This window comes from Pinus tabuliformis, chromosome 9 (assembly GCF_031772625.1).
Source record: "Pinus tabuliformis cultivar Carrire ecotype Pingquan chromosome 9, CPIR1, whole genome shotgun sequence".
NCBI classification, from domain to species: domain Eukaryota; kingdom Viridiplantae; phylum Streptophyta; class Pinopsida; order Pinales; family Pinaceae; genus Pinus; species Pinus tabuliformis.
The window spans coordinates 548,906,404-548,930,921 of NC_142307.1; the positions used below are offsets into that span (position 1 = coordinate 548,906,404).

The window sequence follows — 24,518 nt, forward strand, 5'->3', positions numbered from 1 at the left end:
TTGGATGCTCTTCTGTCCACTAGCCATAGCCCAATGTCCTCGTACACAACAATACTACTATTCGAAATACAGGCAATAAGATAAAACTCTTTCTCAAATTTCTCAACAAAGTCATTAATCTTAGTTAATGCTACTACTGCTGCTACCTGTGCCTCTTTCTTCTTCTCTAGCTTGCATAGTGACTAGTGTTGTGACATGCAAAGAATTTCACTTTGCTCATGTCCTTTACAAAAGCAGATCCCCCACTTCCCTTTGCCCTACCTTTTCCTTTGCCCTTTACAGTAAGAGCAACATTCTTCTCATCTTCCCCACCATGTTGCACACCGCTCTTGGCATTTCACCTTATCTCCTCTTGATGGAAATCATCCCACATTCTTCCCTAATATGGAAGATGCTTACGAGGAACTATCCCATCAATGAAGGCATCCCAATCCTTGGAAAAACCACTCATGGATGATCTAGCCATCTACACATCAGAGATGGTTTCTCCTACGACTGCCAACTCATCTCTCACTTGAGTGATCTTGGTGAGGTATGAGGATACATTGTCAGTTTTGGTCATCTTAGGTTGCGTTAGCTTGTTAAAATTGGCAACCAGGGCAAAACTTCATGTGGGTCATCTTATTCATGGCTGATAATATTTTTATTAGATTCCTCTCGTCGAGAGGTGTATGATTGATATAAAGATCATCCGATTCCGATAAGTATTCATGGAGATATGAATTTATTTTGATTATGGAATTATTATCAAGCCGACCTACAACTCATGTAGGCTCACAAGCCCAACAGTCGCATCTATTCACCCAACAACGTTGTGTATAAATATAAGAGGACTTTTCCTCATTTGGACTCATCTCATCACATCTCTCTCTCTCTCTACTACGCAGAAATGAGTCTCTTCTCTATTGCACTGAAATGGGTCTCTCTCTCACACATGTGAAGCCGAAAGCTGTTGAGTTAGAAGCTGCAACTGCAGAAGTAAAGATTGACTTGCGTGGCCTAGAAGATCTCCTATTTGGAACTGCGCTGTAGGTTCATCTGAACCTCCTTTGAAAGCCGCAACTTTTGGTGGTTGAATGAAGTCAATCTGATGAACGGTTTGCAAGATATCGACTGCCCTAGTTTGAAGCCGGAAATTGCTGAAACTGAAGCTGCAACTGCAGAAGTAAAGATTGACTTGCGTGGCCTAGAAGATCTCCTCTTTGGAACTGCGCTGTAAGTTCATCTGAACCTCCTCTGAAAGCCGCAACTTTTGGTGGTGGAATGAAGTCAATCCGACGAACGGTTTGCAAGATATCGTCTACTCTAGTTTGATAATGAAGCCGCTAATGCTGATGCTATTGATCTAGGGTTTGCTACTACTGATATGAATCAGATTTATTGTACTATTTCTCTCTGCTGAATTATTGAAGATAAAAGAAGATTTGATCAAAGGGTTTCCCCACACATTGTGGGGTTTGTCCCTGGCTAGCCGCCACATCTTATGTCTCTTGTCTTGGCTTGTTTTCTGTCGATCGTTTAATGTTCTATCTGCACTTTACTTTATGTACGTGTGATTGCTAATCTTTGGAATATAATAAGGAAAAGAAGTAAACTGTTATAAGCATAGAACATACCATAACTTAACATGGGATCAGAGCTGAGGTGAAGACAAAGCCCGAGCTAGAGCAAGAGCAATCATCGAAGAGAATATTGGCAAGGCTATCCTAAAAGAACTATCGGGTCCTCAACACTCTTTCCTGCTGAAGACAAGCTCCGTGAGAACGTTGACTATCACGGATGGAAGATGTCTATCGATCTAACCCTTGAGAATCAAGGAGTGTTGGATTATGTGAGAGGCAATATTGTTGAGCTTCCATCAAATGCATCCGCTGCTGCCTGGAACAAATGAAAAAATGGAGAAGTCAAAACAATAGAAAATCATCTGGGACTCTATCGACAAGCACTTGGTGGCTTACATCTCTGAACTGGACACCTCCAAGGAAATCTACGATAGACTGGTGAGTTTATTTAAAGTTAATGATGCAAATCAAGTTTTGTTTCTTAGAAATAAGCTGAGGGAAATCAAGAAGGGTAAAGATGAAAGTATGCAAGCATACTTCTTAAGAATCACTGAGATCAAGAACGATCTCCTATCTATTGGGGAAACTATTACTGATAGAGAAACGACACTCACAACTCTTGGAGGATTGCCATTTGAATGGTATGTGTTCAGGACTACTCTTTTGAACTATAATGTAATTCCTGGTTTCGAGGAATTAATGGCTAGATGCATTCAAGAAGAAACAAGGGAAGAAGTGCAAGAAATGCCCATGCTTAAAGGTCCTCCTGTTGCCTTTTCTTCTCATGCAAAGAAAAGAAATAATTCCGGGACTAAATCAAAAGGAAAGGCTGGACCTAAGGCTAGAAGAAAATGACGATGTTACATTTGCGATAAAGCAAGTCACTATGTATGAGATCATGAGCATCATGATGAATGAGATCATGGACATAAAGGGCAACATGAGATCATGGACATATAGGATAGCATGATGATGATGCACACTAGTTTGAGCAGCATTATGATGGATAAAATCATGGACATGGGCAGCATGATGATAATCATGATTAGAGAAGCATGGTACAGTATGCAGTGGTGCAACTCGAAATCCCTCTGATGGCAATCAAAGGAATGACAAATTCAACAGCAAAGGTAAGAGGAGAGCTGGGAATCAAGGAAGAGGACAAGCATTCAAGAAGGCTAGAAATTCTAGGATGTATTAAATGCACCTGACCTCAAAAGGAACCTAGTGTCCATCTTGGCAATGGAAGATAGAGGCTACAAGGTAACCTTCAGCAATGGCAAGGTATGTATATGGAAAAATAATGTTAAAGATGCCTTTACTATTGGGTTTAGTGTTGATTCATTATATCAGGTCGATGGAAGTCCGCTAGGTGTCATGTCTTGTGACACAACTCTTTAGTCCGAACTTTGGCATCGGAGGTTTTCCCACCTTCATTACAAAGCTCTACCCGATGTAAGACAAATGGTAACAGGGATGCCCGAATTCCAAGTAGAGAAAGAAGGTGTATGTCCGGGATGTGCCAAAGGAAAGCTCAAAAGGGGACCATTCCCCTCAAGCCAAAGCAAGACCTACGATATATTACAATTGGTTTACTCAGGCATACCTGAGGTTGGCATTAAGAGGGAGACTACTACACCACATACTCTTGAGCAGAATGGTGTGGTGGGAAGGAAGAACCACACGATGATGGAAGCTGTCCGGGCCATGCTACATGATCAAAGACTTCCAAAGTTTCTATGGGCTGAAACTACAATCACCGTCGTATATGTACAAAATCGATGCCCCCTCATCAAGCATTGGGTTCCTAAACTCCTGAAGAAATGTTCACCACCGGTCAAAGGGAAGTCGTGATTAGTCATGATGTCACTTTTGACAAAGAATGGCTCTCAGCAAGGTGGACAATCTGCTGACTTTGAGTAGCTCTCAAGAAGCCGACACCAGGAACCGAAAGAAAAGGATGATGAATCAATGCCTGATGTAGAAGAACCCATGGATCCGATTGATCCTCATCCACATGAGCCTTCCTCTTCTAGGAAGAGGCCTTCATGGCTTAGGGGATACTTGATGACGCTGAAGGACATGCTGCACCATACAACTGTCCCAAAGTTAGTTAGTTGTCCCTTGCATGCTGCTCTCCTTTGGAGACAGATGCTCCGGCTGTATCGGTAGTTCCCGACAGTTCTCGCAGTTTCTGCTGTTCCCGGCAATTCCGACAATTCCCAACAGTTCCGGCAGTTCCGGCTTTTCCGGTAGTTCTGGATTTTTCGGTAGTTTCGATAGTTCTGGCATTTCCGGCAGTTCCGGTTTTTTCGGCTTTTTCGGCAGTTCCGGCTTTTCCGGTATTTCTGGCTTTTTCGGTAGTACTAGCTTTTTCGACAGTTCCAGCTTTTTGCCCTCTGGATCAGGGCAAAGTTATTCCTTAGGATCTCTCCTCCTACTAAAACCCAAAGACAAGTAGAGAGAGGAAGAGATCCCAAGTGTGTTGAAATGACTTGAAGGCCACCTCTATTTATACTAAAATGTTGAGCACATGTGGGGTTTATTTGGTTGTTGGTCGACCTTGTCGAATTGTCTTATAACACAAATAAATTCATAACTCCATGAATACTTATCGGAATCGGATGATCTTTAGATCAATCCTACACCTCTCGATGAGAGGGATCCAAGAAAAATATCAGCTGCTATAAATAATATGACTCACATGGAGTTTGGCCCTAGTTGCCAATTTTAACACTCCCTCTCAACTAGGGAGAACTCCATCCGTTGATCCATATGTCCGACTGTACTATCTCTGCCATCAGTGCCCTGCACTGCTTTGCTCTGCTCTGATCTGCTGAGCTCTGCTTTGCTTTGCTGAACCATGAAGAAGAAGAATTGATCGAGAATGTCTCATACCATTCTCTACTGACCCGAAGTCAGTTTCATTTGAAGAGAGTGTGTCACATCACTCTTACTGACCCGAAGTCAGTTTTATTGATCCCAGATCAATATCACAAGAGAGTGTATTAAACCACTCATACTGATCCCAGATCAGTTTCATTGATCCCAGATCAATGTCACAAGAGAGTGTCTCAAACCACTCATACTGATCCCAAATCAGTTTCATTGATTCCAGATCAATGTCACAAGAGAGTGTCTCAAACCAATCTCTTGTGACATTGATTTGGGATCAATGAAACTGAACATGGCTGTTCCCTGTAGTTCTGGCAGTTCCGGTTGCTCCCGGCAGTTCCGACAGTCCCAACAGTTTTGGCTTTTCCGGCAGTTCCGACTTTTCTGGTATTTCCGACTTTTTCGGTATTTCTGGCTTTTCCGACAGTTCCGGCTTTTCCGACAGTTCCGACTTTTCGGCTGTTCCGGCTTTTCCGGCATTTCCGGCAATTTCGGCTTTTCCGGCATTTCCGGCAATTCCGGCTTTTCCGGCAGTTCCGGCTTTTCCAGCTTTTTCGGCATTTTCGGCTTTTTCAGCAGTTCCAGCTTTCTGCCCTCTGGATCAGGGCAACGTTATTCTTTAGGATCCCTCCTCCTACTAAACCGCAAAGACAAGTAGAGAGAGGAAGAGATCCCAAGTGTGTTGAAATGACTTGAAGGCCACCTCTATTTATACTAAAACGTTGAGCACATGTGGGGTTTATTTGGTTGCTGGCTGACCTCTTATAACGCAAATAAATTCATAACTCCATGAATACTTATCGGAATCGGATGATCTTTAGATCAATCCTACACCTCTCGATGAGAGGGATCCAAGAAAAATATCAGCTGCCATAAATAAGATGACCCACATGGAGTTTGGCCCTAGTTGCCAATTTTAACAGAGTCGAACCACGAGCCACAATATATAAATGCGATGTCACACAAACGAGCTACAAATATATACGCGTGCATCTGAGTTATAGAAAACGAACCAAATGATGAACGAGCTACATATATATATACTCGAACCACAAAAGCAGATCAATAGATGCGACTCACTGAGTGTGAATAGAATGAGCCATACAATATTCTTATATATGTGTTTGATGGTGGAAGTGATCCTTTAATATTGGAGTCGACGTAGGAGGGAAATTCTTTGCATTCAAATTTAATTTCTCTTTACATATATTTACCATTGCTTGCCCACATAAATATGACGCATCAATTAGGAAAGCCATGCCCATTAATAATAATATTTCTTTTATTTAGTTTAACTTTTCCTTCTTAGGGCAAGATGGGCTTCTTTGGGGTAGTAGGGTTTCTTATGGGGAAATTCGTCCCATAGCTGCTCCAATTTCAACACTCCCTCTTAGCTAGGGAGGAATTTTCATCTGCATCATAAATTTCGTCTCGGATGTACATGTTAGCTCATCTCGTCTCATCTCATCTCATCTCATCCTGTAGAGGAAGAATAATCCACAAGTGACGGTAGGGGAGATTGATTAGATTCTCCAAACCTTACTAGTTTCCAAGTCATGTTTCATGATCGTTATCTCAATTGCATCAACAAGACATCCATCACATTTCGTCTAAACTTGTTTCCTCTGATCATCAACTGAACAATGATGTCTTGATCTAAAGAAGAAGAATCATCACAGGGGAGCTTCGACTACCACCCTATATCCACGGACAATAGTGGAGATTAATCTACCACCCTATATATCCGATCGACAATAGGTAGGATACCCAACTTGCCATAATTACATGAGGTAAGGATCACAGTCTATCTTATTGTTCGACGATAGGTAGGATACCCAACTTGCCATCATTGACAAGGATCACACATCCTATTGTTTGTTGATCTTCCCACCTTGACCCTCAAGAGTCAAGTGGTAAAACACTTGCATCCTTTAACTTGAGGAGGATACCCAACTTACCAAAGGTAAGTATCACACACTTCTAAGTCTCTCCTCACCCATTGGCCAGATGGGTGGCAATCCCGACAAGCCCAACTTGTGGGTAGGATGCAAACTAGGATATACTCTATCAAGTCCCAAACAGATGGTAGGGGAGGATACCCAACTTGTCATAAATGACAAGGACCACATACGCCCTACAATGACAATAGGTAGGATACCCAACTTGTCATAAATGACAAGGATCACACATCCTATTGTCCAGAGTGAAAATTCCACAACCGAAATCCCTACCTCAACAATTGATGATATTATTACTATTTGTTAAATTCCCTTAAACAAATTACTTGCAGTTTCCTACGACAAATAGCGTAATACATACACTGCAACCTTCACTTAATTAAATATTATGCGGAAGCAGGAGGTTGAGCAAGAAAGAAAATACAACACAAATGGCACCGTTATTTTTTAGAAAATATCCTCAGAAAAACCTAATGCGGGAAAACTGGTGCAATAGATCTGAGGGTTTTATTGTTATGCAGTAGTAAATCTAAGTACAATTATTGGATGCTCAACTAGCAATCCGATACAGAGAGAAATTGGACAAAACGAACGGTGAAGTGCTCTCACCCTGTCACTGGGAAAATCTGAGTCTAATCACGTTGAACTAGAGCCTCTGTGTACCCTTTGCGCAAAATTGTGTCACTCCCACGCAGTTCCTGCGTCACCCCTGCTGGGTATCACGTTGCTCCTTCTTTGGACCCTCTGCTGGCTGGAAACTCTGGATCTCTTCCTCCCAGTCTCACACCCCGACTCTTGGCTACTGAAACTTGATTTCCTCAGCAGGAATTCGATTTCCCTCAAAGGCCTGCGCTACCATTGCCTCAGCTCTGCGTGGGCCAACGTTTACCTCTCTCTGGACGTCGTTTTTCCCTCTCTTTGTCTCGTACTCTCTAGCCCAGGAAAACTTCCTTCTTTTGGATACTCACTGCCCCTCTTTGTAAGAAATCTACTCGATCATAATTTCCTCCTGAGAACTTCTCACTTCAGAAATTCGATCTCTTGATCTCTCGTTGTGTTTTCTAAATGACCCTCAAGATTTTGTAAATAATCTTCTCATTGACATTCAACGGCCATAGATTAAAAGCTAATCAATGGCTACGATCATTTTAGCTTGATCCTTGTCTTCTTCTAGAAGTTACACCCACAATTAGATTAATACCCATTAATATTTTTAATTTGTGAAGTTTAGACTTAGGGTCCCATTAAAAAATATTAATTTTTTTTAATAAAATTGCTTCTGGTTGGAATTTCCCAAAACGCTTTTTGGGTTCTTTGGAATACATGTGCCCAAGCCTCCTTGCAAAATTTGAGACCTAGAGCACATCCGATGCTACCCCAAATCAACACTCCCTCTTAGCGAGGAATGTGCTCTAGCAATATACGCTGCTACATACTGCTTTGACTCTGAAGCATCGTCCTCTGCATTGTTGATGTCTGACATGCTGTCCACCAACTACTGCGCTGCTACTGCAACTGTACTGTTGCTGACACTGCCACTGTCAACACTGCATCCGTACTACAACTCCCTCTCAAGTGTTGCATCTGTGTTGCTGCTAGCACTGCCACTGCCAACTGCCACTGCACTGCAAACTGTTGCTGCTACTCTATTAGCAATGGAAAAACATCCAAAATCACTGAACTAATTGTGTTCAATATGATATCACGTGAATGCTGAAGCCTGACTGCTGCTAGTCTCTGCACTGACCCTCTGAATCTACTGCGTTGCTGCTGACCTTTACTCTGTGCCATCTGCATTGTTGCCAACTCTGCTTTGTGCTGTTCAGTCTCTGACGCTCCTAGCCCCTACGACTGTCTCCCCGACACTCCTCGGTAGCATCCGACACTAGTCCACCTTGCTACTTTTGATCTAGGCTCTCGTAGCAAGGAAATGATTCGAGAGGTGGAATCCTCAAGGATCCTGCCCATCTGTAGCTCTTTCGAACTACAACTCCAAATCAACCCACTTCCCTCCTGGAGGTCTCTCGGCTGTCATGGCGAACTCCTCTGTAGTGATATTTCACCACACCTGAAACACTTGATCTTCAAGACGTCCTTCTTATGTCTCTGCTGCTCCTGCTGTCCCTTTGATGCAAGCGCTGCATTATCCTCCTCATCCTTAGGTTTTGACCCACTGCTGCTGCTTCCGTCAAGTTTAACCTTGACTAAGTCTCTCCTCAACTCTTCTTGTTTTAGAGCTGCCCACATCTCATCCCAATTCGGCATTGCTGCTCTGCCCAAGATACTCTCGACAAAGACTTGCCACTCATTTGAGACAGAATTGAGGGCAAGTCTAACCAACTCTAAATCTTGAGGTGTATGCCCCGCAGCAGACAATTCATCACGGGTCTCCTTAAGCTTTGTGAGGAATGGATCCACATGCTCCCCCTTCTACCTCTGAGCAGATCTTAGCGTCTGCTTCAAGTACATCTTCCGCTGCTTGGAAGATCCCTGATATAACGTAGCCAAGGCATCCCACATCTCCTTAGCAATCCCTCTGTTAGCGACGTGACAAACCACGATATCCGTTACTCCAACCAGGATCATCCTCTCGGCCTTCGCCATTTCTGTTTGGTACTTCTTCAACGATCTAGATCTGTAGGAACAACCACCACGCTGTCGACATATGTCTTGAGGGCATGCTCATCTAAAAGGAATGACATTCTAGCCATCCAGATGACATAGTTGGATGCTCCGTCCAACTTGTCATGATCCCTCAACCCACTGGTTGACATTTTTGCCACAAATGTCAAAAATCTCCTCTTCCCTCTTCACTGTTGCTGGGCTTGTTTACATACTCCCTGTTGGAGCTAGTAAACTGATGCCCCTTGTTGTTGCTCAACTCTAGAGAATTTGAATTCCTTGGCTAGGAATTCTCTGAGTAAGAAATTCCCTCAACCGTGCTTCTCCTCTCTCTTTTGACGATTTTCTGCCCAGAAAACTGCCTGCAGAAAAATCTGCGTCCCACTAGATCTCCTCATGTTGAGGCTTCAACGTTGCTCCCTTTGCTCCGACAAAAATTCGAATTGGGAGTCCTTCTCTCCGTCGACTCACTCAGAGAGAGATTGCCTCGAAATTTCGGCCCTCCGGCTAAGAACTCTGCAAACCCCCTGGGGTTTCGAACTGCTACCTCCTGCAACTTTTCGATCTCCCTCTTTTTGCTTAGCACTGGGTTCTCTGGCACTGCTCTTCTTGTTCCACCTGCAACTTTGATACCATGTGAAAATTCCACAACTGAAATTCCTACTGCAACAACTGATGATATTACTCCTATTTGTTAAACTCCTTTAAACAAATTACTTGCAGTTTCGTATGACAAATATCATAATACATACACCGCAACCTTCACCTAATTAAATATTATGCAGAAACAAGAGACTGAGCAAGAAAGAAAGTACAACACAAATGACACTGTTATTTTTTAGACAAAGGTCCCTAGAAAACCCAATGCGGGAAAACCGATGCAGTAGATCTGAGGGTTTTATTATTATGCAGTAGTAAATCTGAGTACAATTCTTGGATGCTCAACTAGCAATCCGATACAGAGAGAAACTAGACAAAACGAATTGTGAAGTGCTCTCACCCTGTCACTGGGAAAATTTGAGTCTGATCACGTTGCACTGGAGCCTCCCGCGCAGTTCCTGTGTCACTCCCACGCAGTCCCTGTGTCACCCCTGTTGGGTATCACACTGCTCCTTCTCTGGACCCTCTGCTAGCTGGAAAATATGACTCTCTTCCTCCCGGTCTCACACCTCGGCTCCTGGCTACTGAAACTCGATTTCCTCAGTAGGAATTCGATTTCCCTCTAAGGCCTGCGCTGCCACTACGTCAGCTCTGCGTGGGCCAGTGTCTGCCTCTCTCTGGACGTTGTTCTGCCCTCTCTTTGCCTTGTACTCTCCGGCCCAGGAAAACTTCCTTCTTCTGGATACTCACTGCCCCTCTCTGCAAGAAATCTACTCGATCAAAATTTCCTCCTGAGAACTTCTCACTTCATAAATTCGATCTCTTGATCTCTCGGTGTGTTTTTCAAATGACCCTCAAGCTTCCTTAAATAATCTTCTCGTTGACATTCAACGACCCAATTTAAAGCTAATCAATGGCTAAGATCATTTTAGCTTAATCCTCGTCTTCTTCTAGAAGTTACACCCACAATTAGATTAATACCCATTAATATTTTTAATTTCCTAAGTTTAGACTTAGGGTCCCATTAAAAAATATTAATTATTTTAATAAAATTGCTTCTGGGTGGAATTTCCCAAAATGCTTCTGGGTTCTTTGGAATACATGTGCCCAAGCATCCCTGCAAAATTTGAGGCCTAGAGCACATCTGATGCTACCACAAATCAACACAGATTTCCCTCAACCCTAGGAGTTGTCCAACTCAATTCCTTTCCTTGGGAGTTCAAACAGGGGGGAAGAGCATAGCTCAACATTCTAGATCAATAGTGACCCTTACCCGGGAGGGTCACATCCATGAGTCCAAGCTATTCTTTGAAGACCAATCTATTCTATGCTCATCTGTTGAAGCCTTACTGCTTCAATTCCACAACAAATCAATTTCGAAGCCTCACTGCTCCCTCTGCACCATATTGAATCTCGAAGTGCTTGGACCGATCATAAAACACAGGATTCTCTGAAAGTCATATCCTACTCTTAATATCGCAATATATCATAGTCGTGCCCAACACATGCTTAAATAGCTCTTCAAAGAGCTTTCTTAACCACACTGCCTTAGCTATCCTTTAAGCAACATACTTCTGTTTCCAGCTCATCCAAGAATTCATGGCAGATCTCAAGCTAGAACAACACCCATATGTGCTTTTCTTGTCAACAACATTTTCAGTCTCAGTTAGCATTTGTGTATCCATTAAGTTTCAGACAGTGTGTCTTAGTCCATGATTATTAGTTTCATGTAGATATCTCAACATATATTTAGCAACAACCCAATATACATGTCCAGGCTCTATTTGCTCAGAGTACATAATGCAAAGCAAGGATCCATCTGACTATTAGGCTTTAGCTCATCATGAGATCCATCAAATTTGAAATTGAAGAAGAGTCTCTCACAACTGCTTCAGTGTAATCCATCAAACCAAGTCTCTAACAACATACTTAACAAGGAAGTCATCCTTCTGTTACACTGTTTGGGCTCAAAGGTCAACTCCCTCTATCACTGAACTTGAAGATGATCTGATCTTGTCATAAATAAATTGTTAGCATAAATGACCAAATATCATAGACATACCTTCAACCTTGAAGAGAGGTCGGGGTCTGCATCAGGTGTCCATCAATCCAATCATGCCAGGTTCAGGGGACTAGCTTGGGTCCATATGGGTCTTTCTTCAATTAGTAGTCATGAATCTCATCTTGTGTGCCTCAAAGCCTTTAGGTAGCTCCAACTATGCTTCTTCCTTAATAACATCATGAAGGAAGCCAAATTCACATACATTTGATAATAGTGCATTTGACAACGGGAGCCAAGTTCTCATCCTAGCCCTCTCCTATTTAGAGCATATTCCTTATCCTTGTTTAGTATCACAGAAGCATTAGGCACTACAACATCTTGACAACTAGAATGATCCTCGCATCATCTCATCAGATTGGTACATTCAACCTGACACTCTACTCCCTTTGAATAGGAAGCTTCTTCAAACATAGATATCAACCTGGGATCATTCCTTCAAGGTTTGAGCTCTTGTCCATTTTTCAAGTGCCACTCTAATCATGGGATGGTTCTACATTCTTCTCAATCTCGATTTACATCTACCCACGATGCTTGCTGACCCTAGGACAAGAGCAAGAGCAATAATAGCAAAATAAATAAACATAATGAAATTGTACTTGACATGCCTTTATTTCTTCTCTAAATATGAGAGTGGCTCCTTCATTTTCCTGCACCAGCTCCCTCTGAGAGCCAATTCTTCCTGCAATGCTCTACATCATGATGATCCTTAAGAAGGATTTGCTTTCCTTGTTCACATCCTCATTCAACGAGTCAATGCAATAATCATTTTGGTATTCATGTAGGAAGAATGAATAATAACCTAAAACAATAAATCTAAACAAGAGCAGAAAATAACATAAGTCTTGTAAAGTACTTATCTTTCATGAGGATTGTAGCAAGCTATTTGCTCCCTCTTGATCCTGCCTCCATGAGTCACCATAGTCCATCAACCATATGTCAATGCTATCCTCACTTAGGGTTTCTCTAAATCTGTCCTAAATAATCTTCTCATTGATCATATCATATGAAGAAATTTTGAAATCATACCAAGCCCTTTCCATATCAAGGCCACTCCTAGGGTTTCTCCCAAATCCTAGCTTCCATTCGCAAGAGAAACGACTCCCTAGGGTTTCCTTCAAACCCTAGCATTCTTTTAGGTCTCTGCCATCTTCATCCCTTTCACTTTGCTTTGATCATGAACTTCATCATAGGTGTTTTCACGAGGGTGATCTCATTGACTTTTTCTTCAGCCCACATCTCATACCATGTTAATTTTAGAGGTAGATTGTTCTATGCTATAGATAATTACATTTATAAACTTTTTCAACATTTTCACATTACATTCATCCCATCATATCATATCATCATCAACAATTATATATAGAGAAAAAAAAACATCAACAATGCAACGAAACAGTAAAGAACAACAAAAGAAAGGCATACATAATAAAAACATCGGGATTTAGGTCAAAGACCAGGGCAAAATCCCACAAGGGGAAAACCCAACTAGATTCTTCTTCTATTAGATATTCATCAAATGTTCAGCTGAGATACAAAGTACAATAAGAATGAGATAATTAATCACGTCGGGCCTCCTAGGGCCAACCCAAGTTAGTTCACAACTACGTTTGTGAATTGAACGATCTTATCTCCGATAATCAATCAAGTGCAAGAGAGCTACTATCATATCACTGTCACATACAATATGAAGATCACTGTTATGAAGATCAAGGTCACTGATATGTCATTTGTCATAGTCACTACTATCTCTGCCATGTCGTTCATCAAGGTCTTTGCTATCTTTGCCATGTCATTCATCATGATCTCTGCCACACAACAAGGCTATTGCCATACAAGATCACTACCATACATATGGATAAATGTCTTGTATCAAAGTCATTGTATTAAGTTCACTAACATATATGGGGTTACTGTCAACTAGGGTATGTTATTATTATCATCAAAATCACCGTCAACAAGAGTATGATATTATAGTCATCGAAGGACACTCGTCATAGCCATATGTCAAAGCTACTGCCATAGCAAAGATCACTGTCAAAGTTATTGCTACTCCAAAGATCTCTGTCATACAAGGTTATTTTCATCATTGTCACCAAGGGTACCTGTCATTGTTGTTCTACAGGCTCATTGTTATACATTTAGGACATATGCTCCAAGTTACTGATACATATATCATGCCTATGTATTGTGTAGGAGAAACCAACACTAGTAGCAGTTGTGACTCAATCTTTAGATCAGGAGGAGGAGTTGGAGCCTCCTTCCAGTTTTATCGGGAGGAGGTTGAGATAGCTTCATTAGACATTGAGAGATGCTCAGGAGCATGTGGAGGCTCTTAGGAAGACGTTTAGGAAGAGCAAACTATCATATAATTTTTCTAGTTCTATGGCACTTTTGAATGACATTGATTATTCTGAGCCTTGTTGTTTTGAGGAGGTTGCAAACTAATAGATTTGGAGGTATGCCATGGTGGAGGAGTATGCCTCCATCATGAAGAATGATGTGTGGGACATTGTGCCTAGGCTAGAAGGCAAATATGTGGCTAGCTCTAGATGGATCTAAAAGATTAAGCATGCTGTGACTGGTAGATTTGAAAAGTACAAGGTGAGGTACTTTGTGATAGGGTTTTCCTAGAAGGAGGGAGTGGATTATGAGGAGACATTTGCTCCAGTTGCTAGGTATACTTCTATCAGGGTTGTTATATATGTTGCTTCAAAGATGGGGTGGAGGATACATTAGATGGATTTGAAGACAACCTTCCTCAATGGAGTAATTGAGGAGGTGTACGTTGAGTAGCCTCTTGGTTTTGAGGTTCATGGGAAAGATTCTTATGTATGTAGGTTGAAGAAAGCACTATGGACTCACGGAGGCAGCGAGAGCATGGTACTTGAGGATTGATGGGTATTTGCTAGGCATGGGCTTCACCAAGAGCGAGGGGGATCCCAACCTGTGCTATATACTTCTTGTTGATGATCCACTCATCTTAGTTCTTTATGTGGATGGCCTTTTTCACAGAGTCAAAGAAGCTCATAGAGATGTGCAAGTGAGATCTTGCTTTGGAGTTCAAGATGAAGGACATCAACATGATGCATTATTTTATGGGATTAGAGGTGTGGTAGTAGACAAGTGGATTTTCTAGAGACATGGAAAATATGCAATTGATATCTTGAGATTTGGAAAGGTGGATTGTAGGCCTATGTCTACACCCATGATTACTAACTTGAAGAAGTTGAATGCTTCTGAGTTAGAGTTGGTGGATCCCACACTGTACAAAAAACTGATTTGTTCCTTGATGTATCTAATGCTTTGTTGTGAATACCTTGAGGCAATTTATGGTGGATTCGAGGAGGGTGCATTAGGTTGTAGCGAAGCATGTGATCAGGTATCTACGAGGTACAATGGGGTATGGGTTGAGGTATGTTAGAAGTGGTGGAGTGTAGTTGCAGGGCTATATAGACTCAGATTAGGTTGGGAGTGCAATGAACAAGAACAACACCTTAGGACGTTGCTTCAACTTGGGGTCAACAGTGATCTCGTGGTTTAACAAGAAGTAATCTTTTGTGGCACTCAGTTTAGCAGAGGCCGAGTACATGGCAATCAATTTGGCAAGTTGTGAGGCCATTTGGCTTTGCAAGGTGCTCATATGGTTTTTGGTTTCAAATTGGATCTTACAATGATTCACTGAGATAATCAAAGTTGCATTAAACTCTCGGAGAATCCAATGTTTCATGACAAGTTGAAGCATATACAGATCATGTATCACTTCATCAGACATAGGGTTTGGAGGGGAGTTGTGAAGCTCTTGCATAACTCCATAGATGAGCAAGTTGCAAACATTCTCACCAAGCCTCTAGTGAAGGGGAAGTTTGTCTTTTATAGGGACAAGTTGGGGGTGGTGCGAAATGCCTTCCTCACTAGGAGGAAGTATTGATGATATAGTGGTAGATAGGTACTTCTACACAGGCTAGGTGTCAAACATCTAGGAGTGGTCCAAGACTCTCTAGGAACTTGCTCGTGTTGAGTAAGTGACTTTTATGATTTCTTTCCTATATCTAACTTAGGAAAAACACATTAATTAACTTAATTAATCAATGGTGGCTATTGAGCTAAAGTTTTCTAAGGAAAAGTCATTTAATCACTTTCAAGAATTAGATCTAATATCTACTGTTGATCTAAGTTGGTTAGGATTTGATCCTAGTTATCCATCACTTTGGAGATTAAGGGTTAGGGTTTTGTCTCAATGATAATTATAAAAGAGACTTTGAGGGAGAAAAAATACACATTGAATCATTGAGAGAGAGATTTTATCTAGTGGACTAAGAGATTAAAGGCTAAAGAAAAGGATGAAGTGCAAAAAGGAGATTCTCGTGAGATAATTTTGAAGGCACTAAGATATTGGAGAGAGGACGCTGAATTTGCAGGGAAGTTGAAACTCACCTTGGAGGGTTGCACAGGGGGCCGTACAGCCTAGGTGAAGGGTGGGTTATTCTTCTAGTGTGCATGACGTATAGGGATATGAGAGAGGAGGATGAATTGTAAGCTAGAGAAGTTGATTTTTCTAAGGTTAAAAATTTCCAGGAGGTTGAGTTTTTATAGGGTCAAAACTTCAAGGGGATTGAAATTTCCAAGTTCCATTTTGTCGTATAATTTTTGTATTTCTCTAAGGGCTATTTTCCTTGTTAAGGGATCCCTTATGTTTTTGAGAAATTTAATGAAGGATAAATTGGAGGGCAAAATTTTTTGTTGTTTGCAATTGATTTTCCACTTGTTTCTGTTGCAAATATTTATAAGTTAAAATGCTAATGTATTTATTCGACATTTTTTCATAAACTAATTTACTGGGGTGAATATATTTTTCTGGGCATAAAATAATTTTCTCGGAATTTAAGTTAGAGTTGACATTGGAAAATCAACATAGAAGCAACCTAATGTGATGTCAAGATAAGCTCTTTTAGTGAATCACTCTATATCTAAAGTGTATGCATGTCAAAGCAAGCTTTTCAAGTGGTGTGCTCTATGTTGCCACAAAATCTAGCAGGCCTTGGAGAGGGAACCCTACAAGGCTTAAACTAGACCAAGGGACAACAATGGAGTAGTGGCCCACTTTCACCACAGCTAAACCCCCTGTTCTTTACGGATTTTCACTGATGCAAGGAGTCCTGATATGTGTGCAATCACTTAATTGATATTCTATGGTTAGGGTATGAGATGACACAAATAATCTACAATGGAAAGACTCAATTTGATGGCTCAAGGCTCCAAGAGGAGACAATATGTTTTCCTTAGAGAGACCTATGAAGGGTGATCTAGAGCCTAGGGTTTGATAGATAGGTTGAGTGTTGGTGAGACCCAGGGCTAAGATGCAAGAGAAAGGGTTTCCAATAATGATTTTCAATAAAGCCAAGGCACATGAAACCCTCAAGAAAGCCTCTAGGTTGAAGCGACACAAGCTAGGGTTTACCTTAGGGCAAACAACTAGGTCAAAGAAATTTATGGATGAAATTGAAGTGTATGCCCACCAAAAGGAGAGATTTTGTAGCAAATACCCTCTTGATGTTTAGGCTCTCCAACCACCAAAATACTCCTTGCTTAGGGATTCGCACCAAGCCATGGTTTATGAGCTTATCCTTGAAGAGGCAGAATTAGGGCGAAGAGAAAGGAGGAAATTTATGGATAAAAGTTAGAGTGATAACCAACAAATGAGGGCAAGTGCATTATTCTTGGGTGAGTGGAGTCTATAATGTGATAAGTCAACCAAAAAGTTTCCAAGGAGGTCGAGATTTTGATGCCCTAACAACCAAAATTTCAACAATTACCTATGCAATGGATAATGGATTTTTCATGGGAGAGCTACAAGGAGTTCACCATTAGGACAACTCATTCACATGTTATATGAGTAATTAAGTATATCTTCAACAAATTAGGGCACAAATAACATAACCTAGAATCAACATTATTCCATACATTAGACATGAAGAAAATAGATATTCAACAATTAGGTACACTTACAAGATAACATGCAAAGATTCTATCCATTTCTCTGAAGAATAGCTCCAATGATAACCGAAGTCAACTCCAAATATCAAAGTGCATTTATAGATCCAATCTCTAACACAAGAAAAAAGGGCCGAAATTTCTCTAGAGAGATAGAGGCCGAAATCTCCAATTGTGTGATGATGATTTACAAGAATGAAAGGTTCTTCTACATATACGAGGAATCAAAATCCTAATTTAGCATATTATCCCTTGAAAATAATAAAATAATGGGTAAGTAACAATCTAGGTCACAAGCTAACTTAGTAGCCAATGAAATAAACCAACTCTTTCCCACATGTGTGAGTCATAGGAGTGATAAATGATGATGTCATACATGCGTAGGCCCTTCTAGGGTTGACATTGAGGGGTAGGGGTGCCATGAAGTGTGTAGAAGCCCTCTAAAATTATCCTCTGGGGGTTGAACCTTAGACCTTTGTCATTATGCCTTTGTGGATCCCAATTTTGTCTTTGGGGCACAAAAGTGGTCTCATGTGTCTCTAGGCGGATAATAATGCTGTCTCTAGGGGGTTGGACCCTACCTCCTTGTGCCTAGCACTCCTCCTCCAAGGTAGATGCAACACCCATGCAAGCAACCATCTTCCTCAACATTCATGTTATGTAGAAGATATCAATGCCACATAAACTAATCACCTCATCAAGGATTGTGCCATGTCTAACACTATGTCCAAGGTCAAGCAATCACATATAAAATGCTTTCCAGATTTCATCAACCAAAAGCTCGAAGATACACCGAAGGGGCTAGGATTTCACATCGCTCCAATGTCAAACGAAGGCAACCCTAGCATGGTGTAAACACTTTTGGAGCAATCCCAAAGATAGCAGATAGGAGGTCAACAAAGTTGGCATGCAACTTAACAATTATTAAACAATAGCAAGACTGCAGCTTATTTATCTTGCTTCAAAGAGTCGAGAGTATCCTTGTAGTCATTTTCCTAGACTCTCAACCTAAAATGTGCTTGATAACATCCTTGTAAATATTATCCATGTTCTTGTTGTCTTCATGCAATCTCGCATGTGCATATTCCCTCTAGGCCTCTATTTTCTCTATGCCTTTGCAAATTTAAATTGCATGGCTTTGACAGTTGTTGTATTTTTCTTTGTGTTTCCTCCAACTTTCTTGACATCCCCATAAAAGTCGGATAATATGCATACTTTGCCATCGCCTGCCAATTTTCCTATGGGTCGTAGAGTAGAGCCAAAACCTGCATTTGGGGGAAAGAACCTCCTCTCACGTTTGAGAAATTTGGACAGATTCAATAAGTCATCAATTGAATGCTAATGAAAAGTGATATCTTCATGAACAGATCCCTCCAGCTTGGTGAAGCGAAGATATGATGATCTGCAAGAGTAATTGCTCCTATGTTGGGAGGGACTGTTTCGCATAGGCTGTGAAATGGTTGAGGAAGGAAGAGTCTTGAGACATGTTGACTTCAATCTAATAACCATTAACTTCTACGTGCATTAAGAGGAGGAACAATGGGCCTCCATGTGGAGCAGTGACAAGGAGATGCTGCGCCGACTCCCTCTACTGAATTGTGATGTGAACCTCACATGACACTCTTTAATCACCTCAAAGCTTCTCCGGTTAAACTCCTTGTCATGGACCATGAGAGATATTGGAGAGCTTCTTCGGTTAAATATTTGGCATGGAGTATGAGAGATAATGGATGTTCTATTCCCTCAATTTTTTATAACCCCCGGCCTTTCTAGGACCCTTTATTGCCTTTTTCCTTATTATATGAATTGAAATTTTGCTTTACCTGGAAGTACTGAATTGAGCCAAAGACATGCATGAAAAGGTTCAATTTATAATAGAGGTGAGCTAAAGGGGGAAAGGAGAGAGAAATCCCTTGACTTGATACCTCTATGATTACAGTGGAATCACCAATTATGATAACGTCAGTACCATTGATTTCCATGAGTTGTTTGATCCCATTATATGCCATCAAAGTCTCTGCCTCATTGTTTGTAATGGCTCCTAAACTCAACGTGAAATAAATATTGTGATTCGCTGTTGGGTTTGAGATGACGCCCCTTGCACTTCCTACTCTAAAAAGGATCATCTCGTAATTGATTACAACTTGCTGATAATTTTCTTCTAAATTGCTGTCAATAGGTATAACGATCTTAGTATGTTCACATACATCTTCTCTATATTTTCTTCTTCCATGTGATCCTCGAATCAGTCTTCTCAGATACATATTGGGATAAGTGTAGACTTTATTTATTTATTTATTGGACATCTATGGGTAGTGTATCCAATTTTTTGTCCATCTTTTATAGCTCAAGCAAAATTCGTTTTGACCTATGTTTTGGGACATATTGTTTATGTGTTTTGGAACAATCTTGTCTGCTAGAGTGCTCCAAGTTGTTTTTGATATTGAATGAGTCTCAAGTTGAGGTCACCTGCTTGAATTGCTTCTATGATATTCACTCCTGAAAAATTCAGAATCATGTAAATGGTGATATGACATGTCAGAATCATGTAAACGGTGATATGACACGTGCTCAATACAAGGGATATGAAAATTGTATTGTTTTGTTCCTTTTTCTCCCAAATTGACATACAATAACTTGTCCGAGATAATGAGCATATTCCTTCTTTGTCCCATGTAAATGAAATATGTGTTGTTCATGTCATAATTACCATGTCTTAAAGTTATCAATACAAAACATCTTAATGATTAGAATCAAACTTAGTCACAAGAAAATTTTGATCTATCAAATTTAGGTTAATGGAAGTAACTCAAAAATTGATGAGAAAAATTAACCTCTGGTAAAGTATCTTCGGATGGTCTAAAAATTTATACATAGATGTACCTTGAGGTGTCCATGATAATTTTCTTTGTTCTGAAACCAAACAAAAGATTAGGAGATTAAAAATAAATTCAACAGAATCACAATGTTTCAAGATTAATATTTGATGCCAATTGAAACAATGCTAATGGTTACTCTAGCACATTTATAGGGTGGGTCACCTCTCGGATATACCTTGAGACTAATATTGATATATAAATAAATAGATAAATTGATGAATAAAATATTGATTGTTTCATAAAGATGATTGTTGTGACAATAAATGTGAGGCAAATTATATTTCTATAATGCCTATATTTGATGGCAATATCCTTTTTCTAAATATACCCCTCAACATTAATTAGTTCTTAACATTATTTAACCATGGTTATATAAAGTTAAACCTCAAAGTAACCACATTTCACCCTAGTTAGCTCTACGTAAAGGAGTATTATAATAGGAATGCACAGTAGCACTATCTTCGTGTTCCATTGTATTTTTCAGAACAAGCATTCTCGTGGCATACGAAATTTGTCATTTTGTTATTAAATCGGCAGTGTTTAGCATTGTTAATTAGTAAGCTATTCCTATCTAAGCAAGGCACACATTCACTTAAACAACGAAACATAAAATGCAATCCATACATGCGTATATTGCAGTTGTTTCAGGTTTTCTATTCTTTTGATTATGGTCATTTTATAAGTGGATGAATGCAACACCACTCACGAGAAGGTGGCATTTTAGTGTATTATTTCAGGATTTTTAAATAGTGCATGAATGCTTGAGCTTAGAAACTCCTATACAACTATAATGAGATGATGCTTGCAAGGTTGTAAGGTGTATATTACCCCATGTCAATTTAAAAGTGAGGCCCATGAATAAAACTATGCATTTAAAGTTCTAGTTTTGCCAACCTCAAAATTTCAAAAAATGGTTATCACTGTATTTTGTTATTGCAAAAGCTGTTGACTCTCCTTGAGGGAGAAAGTTGAGTATAAAATATGTGCAACCTATTCATTATTGCTCCACATTGTATTACATCCCAAAAATTTTGCTTTAGTCTATATTGCTAGGAACATTCCATGTATTTCAAAGTAACCGAAAATGTATCTTTTGTTTAATTTGCAGACGCGCACCGGTGCTGCTCAGGTTGAGGGTGGTGTTCATGGCTTGATTTCCTATGAGAAGAAGCGGTTTTGAGTTAGTTACTAGATTTCAAGTTATTCATATCTAACCTTAAATGCATTGTGGACGCATAGAAGGATCTATGTTTCATGGATCAGTGGTATCATGTCAACTGAAAACTCTTGGTGGAAGTATGTTTTGACGTTCGATGGGATCCCTCTTATGTTTTTTTCTTTAATTTATTTAAAGAAAAGTGAATTATAAAATGGTTTTTCTTAATAATGTAGTATTTTAATTTATTTAAAAATGAATTAAAAAATGGTTTTACTTCTTATTATATTATTTTTAGCTTTTTTGTTTATTATTATTAGCCTTTTTTTTTATTATTATTGGTTTTTTTGTTTATTATATATATATATATTAACATTTATTTTGATTTCTCTATCTATTTTGAATTTTTGAATTTATCATTTATAGTGGTTTTGTTTAAGATATATTCCAACTGTGAGATGTTAGAGAGATTTTTTATATTTTTATGACTATTTTTTTGGAATGATAAATTTTAGCTCTGTGATTTTTGTAATTTAAAATGTCCAATACTTTTATGCATTTAGAAAAACATTTTAAATAACAAAAATGTATAATCTCAATAAGATTTTTCTATTGCTAAATTATAACAAAAAAAACTAAAAAATATTTAATAATTAGATTGCTCCCTCGTTTTATAGTATTAATTTGATTTATTTTGCTTATTTTGAATTCATAATTTAAAAAATAATATTGTTTTAAGTAAGGTATTTTTTTAGGGTATTATTTTGATTTTTTTCCATTTCATAATCCAAAAAGGCCGAAGATTTATATATATATATATAAAACCCAAATAAGGTTTCAAACATTATCAAGTAATATTTCAAACAAATATATACAATTCTTTTATCCTTTAGTATTATTTTTCTGTTTTAATAGTCATGAAATGGATATATGTGTAAATGCTTCGTGTATAAATATTTTTGGTCAATATATCTTTAAAATATATGATAGTGATAATGGTTAATATCCATCCATTTAAATACAAGTCTTTAAAATAATGTAAATTAGATTTAGTTTAAGATTAGTGTATTGATATTCATTTCCTTTTAGAATTCATCAATGAAAATAGTGGGATTTAAAAAAATGTAAATTAGATATAGCTTAAGATTAGTGTAACACTGATACACTTCCTTTTAGTATTCATTAATGAAAATAGTGGGATTTTTCAAAAAAATGTAGTTTTGGTTAGGTTTAAGTTTCTTTGAATAAGTGATACTATATTAGATGAGCACTATATGTATTGAAAAGAAAAGGTCCTAAAATATAGAAGTGTGCTTTTATAATAAAAATCTAAATATATAGGGCTTTAAAAATGCAAAGTGTATCAAAATTTTAATATTAGTAAAATTTTGGCATCTATGTCACATTTTTTATAATTAAAAATTAGGCAGAAGAAAGTTTATGTTATATCAAAATGGGTATTACATACAAATGTTTGCATGTGACTGGTCTCCGGTTGGGAAACCAGATCTCCATTAGTTGTTTGACCCCATTATATGCCATTAGAGTCTCTGCCTCATTGTTTGTAATGGCTCCTAAACTCCACGTGAAAGAAATATTGAGATTCGCTGTTGGATCTGAGATGACACCCCTTGCACTTCCTACTCTAAAAAGGGCCATCTCGTAATTGGTTACAACTTACTGATCATTTTCTTCTAAATTGCTGTTAATAGGTATAATGGCCTTAGTATGTTCACATATATCTTTATATTTTCTTCTTCCATGTGATCCTCAAATCAATCTTTTGAGATACATATTGGGATAGGTGTAGACTTTATTTATTGGACATCTATGGGTAGTGTATCCAATTTTCTGTCCATCTTTTATAGCTCAAGCAAAATTTGTTTTGACCTATGTTTTGGGACATATTGTTTATGTATTTTGGAACAATCTTGTCCGCTAGAGTGTTCCAAGTTGCTTTTGATATATAATGAGTCTCTAGTTGAGGTCACTTGCTTGAATTGTTTCTATGATATTAATTCTTGGAAAATTCAGAATCATGTAAATGGTGATATGAAATGTGCTCAATACAAGGGATGTGAAAATTGTATTGTTTTGTTCCTTTTTCTCCCAAATTGACATAAAATAACTTGTCCGAGATAGTGAGCATATTCCTTTTTCCTTTGTCCCATGTAAATGAAATATGTGTTGTTCATGCCATAATTACTATGCCTTAAAATTATCAGTAAAAAACATCTTAATGATTAGAATCAAACTTAGTCACAAGAAAATTTTGATCTATCAAATTTTGAGGTTAATGGAAGTAACTTAGGAATTGATGAGAAAAATTAACCTCTGGTCAAGTATCTTCGGATGGTCTAAAAATTCATACGTAGATGCATCTTGAGGTGTCCATGATTTTTTTTGTTTGTTTGTTCTGTGAAACCAAACAAAAGATTAGAAGATTAGAAATAAATTCAGTAGAATCACAATGTTTCAAGATTAATATTTGATGCCACTTGAAGCAATCCTAATGGTTATTTTAGCGCATTTATAGGGTGGGTCACCTCTAGGATATATCTTGAGACTAATATCGATATATAAATAGATAAATAAATTGATGAATAAAATATTGATTGCTTCATAAAGATGATTGTTGTGACAATAAATGTAAGCCAAACTATATTGCCATAATGCCTATATTTGATGACAACATCCTTTTTCTAAATACGCTTCAACTTTAATTAGTTAACATTATTTAACCATGTTTATATAAAGTTAAACTTCAATGTAACCACATTTCACCCTTGTCAG

General features: G+C 38.9%; 1 protein-coding gene across 1 annotated transcript in view; it reads left to right on the forward strand.

The window, feature by feature from the left end:
- Window positions 1-22,011, forward strand: part of LOC149149682 (inosine-5'-monophosphate dehydrogenase 1-like) — a 42,029-nt gene extending 20,018 nt beyond the window's left edge. Inside the window, exon 2 of the mRNA XM_089440668.1 lies at window positions 21,678-22,011. Within this exon, the coding sequence (XP_089296794.1) occupies window positions 21,678-21,749 (72 nt within the window). The 3' untranslated portion in view covers window positions 21,750-22,011. The remainder of the gene's footprint in view (window positions 1-21,677) is intronic.
- The last annotated feature ends 2,507 nt before the right edge of the window (window positions 22,012-24,518 follow it).